General features: G+C 33.6%; 1 protein-coding gene across 3 annotated transcripts; it reads right to left on the bottom strand.

The window, feature by feature from the left end:
* Nucleotides 1-3,573, bottom strand: LOC114185358 (cruciferin (DUF506)). Of its 3 annotated transcripts, none has more exons than XM_028073031.2 (4): nucleotides 3,266-3,573; nucleotides 2,920-3,168; nucleotides 1,177-1,393; nucleotides 1-884 (listed from the first exon to the last, which is right to left on the bottom strand). In XM_028073031.2, exons 2-4 carry the CDS (start codon nucleotides 3,139-3,141, stop codon nucleotides 397-399), a joined length of 927 nt encoding a protein of 308 aa, XP_027928832.1. In that variant the 5' UTR covers nucleotides 3,142-3,168; nucleotides 3,266-3,573; the 3' UTR covers nucleotides 1-396. The 3 variants fall into 3 exon arrangements, with proteins under 3 accessions (XP_027928832.1, XP_027928833.1, XP_027928830.1); XM_028073032.2 differs by having other exon boundaries at nucleotides 2,920-3,130; XM_028073029.2 differs by having other exon boundaries at nucleotides 2,920-3,573.
* Between the last annotated feature and the right edge of the window lie 809 nt (nucleotides 3,574-4,382).

The following is a 4,382-nucleotide window of genomic DNA, read 5'->3' as shown; positions in this document are numbered from 1 at the left end:
TAATCATAACAATACTATATATATTTGTATTGAAAGATGGTAAAAGAGAGTATGGTACCAAAAATTCCCAGACCCAACAAATAAACGAGGCAAGGAAGTTTTATGAGACAGAATGGGTAGCCAGTACATTGTGATTGTCACTGGACACCGACCAAAACCTTTGATTCTGAAATTGCGACACCTCAAACATGGACAAGTAACAAAGAACCATCGTATAGAAAAATGGCTTATTGTTGTTTCTAAGACTGCTGCCTATATGAATCTCTTGTTTGTTGATCAGACTTATTAGGTAGCAAAAGATGAAGATTTCATTGAGCAAGGAAAATAGCCGCAAAATTATGTATTCATTTTCTTTCAGTCTCTTCACAATTTCAGAGCCAAAACCTGTACATGTCCTCAAATTGGTCTGAACATGGCGTGTCTCCATCTCTCAGGCTTGATCCGCCAGTTACTGTCACCGTTTCTGGGCTTCAACATTCTCTCTATTTCCATTCCTGATTGAATACAAGATTGTAGTCTCTTCAGATGTCCACGGCATTGCTTGTGGTCAAAGCAATGGTCGTCGTCAATGTTACTGCCTCCATGCACGTATCTTTCGCATGGTGACTGCCACTTGGCTTGCAAGTATGCTAAGGATCTCCATGGAGGAAGTGGCATGGAGTTCTGTTTTAAAGAAGATCTACTAGCTTCCTCCATTATTCCAAGAAACTGCTTCAGCCTTGCAAAGGAACCCACATAGATAGCAGGAAGCGAATGCAGTATCCTATCATACGAATCAACAGCTCTAGCTATTTCAAAGTGGCTTCGGAAATCAATATCAACAATCAATCGTTCTATGCTTCCCGAATGATCGTCAACCACAACATCGATATATTCATGATCACCTGTGCCACAAGTTTCAGCAAATGAACATCAGCTGGAATTAAAGCATATGCAAAAACATGTGCATATTAAGCAAGTAGAATCATGGAACAACACAACATTTGAGATACTATGGTATGATAGAATATGCCATTTTACTGTCCTAACATGGTAAAAAGCACTTGATGCAAACAATACATGAAATTTCATATATACTACCACAAGCAAGCCAATGGTAGCAGCTTAGCAATGGATATGCATGAAGCAAAAGTAGAATTGTAATTTTGGTGAAATGTTACACACACTATGGTATACCTCCAGGGACCTTGCCTCTACCCGGCCATTTAGATGCACAAACTCCAGCATCATAGCCAGAAAGTCTCATCAAGTTCACCAGATAAAACCTGATACAGCTAGCATAACATGGACCAGAATTCATAACTTTAAGGTTGGTCTCATTCATTGACCGTATGAAGGAATGTACAACTGAAAGCAGCTCACTCTCATGTTGGGCCACCGATAGCTTACAGATCTGTTTCATAGACATGAAAGATAGTCAGGGAAGTTGTCAGAATATCTGTTGATTTTAAAAAGGGGGATTTAGGGGAAGATAAAGCAGAATATTTTAGAGAACAAGAATGCATAATTCTATAGAATCTGTAGAACATAGGTAATAGGTTCTGATTATCATCCATATGTATAGACTGTCCATGTGTATAGAATCTTGATAGATTTAGCAGAGATTATTCCCTAAGATAATAATAAAAGGCGATTCAACTGCCTACAAACTAATACACACGAAAGAGTAAGAATAAGTAGGATGAAAATAAATTGAATAACTGGAAGTGAAAAAAAGAAGTAAAAGTTAAATATGTTTAGTTCAAGAGAAATAGAAGATATGAAAAGAGATATAGAAAAAAAAAAAGAGTAAAAATACATGAGAATTAGTGCAGTGGATCTCAGCATTTCTAGAATTATTTATCCTTTGTTTCTCTCCTACCAAACAACTTAAATTAATTCCATCCTTTCTCATCTTCTCAAACAAACATACCATAAATACACTGAAACGTGAGATACCTCAACATATTATTTCCAAGTACATAAAATGTCATTATTTTCAACCATATCTTTTATCCAAAGTACATTGGTAGGAAAACATTTACTTGTAGAGTAAACTATAAAATGGCCATTCTATTTCTTTTGTACCTATTTCTGTTTTTTCTTTATTCTGTTTCCATGTAAAAATCCAATTTGGCAATGCTCGAGTTTCAAGTTATTGAGAAAGGACTAGAAACTGTTTCCAACCCTACCCATGGAAAATAAGATATTACGCGTGGCAATTTCTTAATCAAAAACCCAAAACTAAAATGAAAATCAGAGATTTGAAATGCATGTCCAAACTAAAGCCATAGTGCTTTAGGATGTGTTTGCTTAAGCTGCTTCACACTTTTCAAGAAACATTGATCATGAATACTTGTCTCTTGTTGGGTTCACGTATGACATGGTCCAACGACAATACTTAAGTGTTCTTATAAAGCTCTGAAAGAGCCTATGTAAGTGACCCATGGCCCTCCAATACTTTCTTTTTAGCTTATTTCACAAACTTTCACAATTAAGCTAATCAATAAGTTCTCACTTAATCATAGCTTCATTCAGCTATTTATATAATCCATGAAAATTAAATAAAATCCTGTGTACGATATCACATCCAATCAAGAAAAAACTACCAAAGATTTTTAACACACCAATGCTTATGAAGACCCTCCAATCAAATTCAATAAAAATTCAGATGATAGATAAGTAATTAAAAGTTGAAATTAGCTAACAGATTTATCATCACTAACACATAGTAAAAAAAATAGAGCATAAATCAATTGACATCATCAAATTGCTATGTTATGTATCAATTTGTTGAGTTTCAATTGAGAAACAGAGCTTTTGTAATGCAAATACAATCATGCTAACAGTGTAATTTTGTATTTAATTACTGTCCCTCAAACACAGACAAAATGATTCTGCACTATCATTACTCAATAGCGAGAGGTTCTTGGCAATTACCTGAATCCTCTCAGCGAGTTGAGCAAAATCAGAGAGACCTGAATCGCTGTCACTGCTACACCAAGACTCAGCGCCACTACTTCCATTCTCTAAGAAATCACTAACCATAAGCGCCAAATCGTGTTCACTCTCGTGGCTGAAACCACCTTCAATCTCGCTGTCGCCTCCGCCAACTCTAGCCCACAAATCGGAGTCGGGGGCCATACAAACCCTGCAGTCCATCCGATGTCAGCGACGTCGTTCAGACCACTTAAGTCCGAAAACGACACCGTTTCAGACAATCACCACCGAGGCACAACAACAAAACACAGAATCAAAATTCGTCCTAAATTCACAATTTCTGTACCTTTAATTTCACAATCCAATTGAACACGAGGTCCAATTCGCTAAAACGGATCAAAATTTCGATTTCTTTTGCGTTTTCTTTCCTTTATTAAGAAACGAATGTCGATCAAAAATTGCTAAATGTTTGATTTCGTGTTTTAACTCTCCAAGAATTTTGAAGAATCGGAATGAGAAGAAATATAAATAAAAAAATAAAAATAAAAGAAATTGGCCTTTCGATCTGAAGGGATGAACAAAGTCGATTGGCAAATGGAAGATTCTTCCTTTGCAAATGAAAACCCAAAAGATTGGAAGGCGAGTTCGTCGGAGAAAGAAGACGATATAAAAGGCGTAGCTGACATCGAATGACCATTTTGCCCCTTTCGATGTGACTTGGAGAGGGAGGTTACGTTTATTGTTTCTGTTTCTTTCGTATCACAAAATTTAATTAAATAATGCTTAGTTTATTTCACACATCAAATTGATCAATTCTTAATATTGTAATTAGTTTCTTTAACTGTACTTTTCATATGTCAAAATAAATAAAATACTGCAACTTGAATCTTAATCAACTAACTTTATAAAATTACAAAAATTAAGAAAGATACTTTAATTTATATATACCGATAATGAGATGATGTAATAAAATAATTACTGCTTTAGATGTCTTTTTATACAATAGAAATATTTTTTGTACTGATATCATGTAAAATTTAAATATAAAATTTTTAATTATAGTTTTGGTAGGTGGTTAATTTTTTCATATAGTTGTAATTATTCAATTTTACTCTATGCGTCTAAAAAATATTGTTAGTCTTTATTTTTTTAACTCTTTGACTTAGTCTACATATTAAAAAAAAAAGTGAGGTGATGATGCAAAATGATTATAAATATCTAGGTGACATTATTTTTTTTATTCATTAAATATAAATAAATTATGAATACTTTAAAAGTTAAATTATGTAAAACATTATCTAATAATTTGAAGCAATTAGCAAATTAAATTGACCATCGTTCAAATATTCACAACTTTGTGATAGTTTAATAGTAAAATTATAATTGTCCATTTTTAAAATATATAAACAAAAATGGAATTATTAAATTTGTGGAATACCAAATTGTCCATTTTTATAATATGT

This window comes from Vigna unguiculata, chromosome 5 (genome assembly GCF_037176805.1).
Source record: "Vigna unguiculata cultivar grain cowpea cultivar isolate G323 ecotype 2 chromosome 5, ASM3717680v1, whole genome shotgun sequence".
NCBI classification, from domain to species: Eukaryota; Viridiplantae; Streptophyta; class Magnoliopsida; order Fabales; family Fabaceae; genus Vigna; species Vigna unguiculata.
This window is presented reverse-complemented; position numbering and strand designations above follow the sequence as displayed.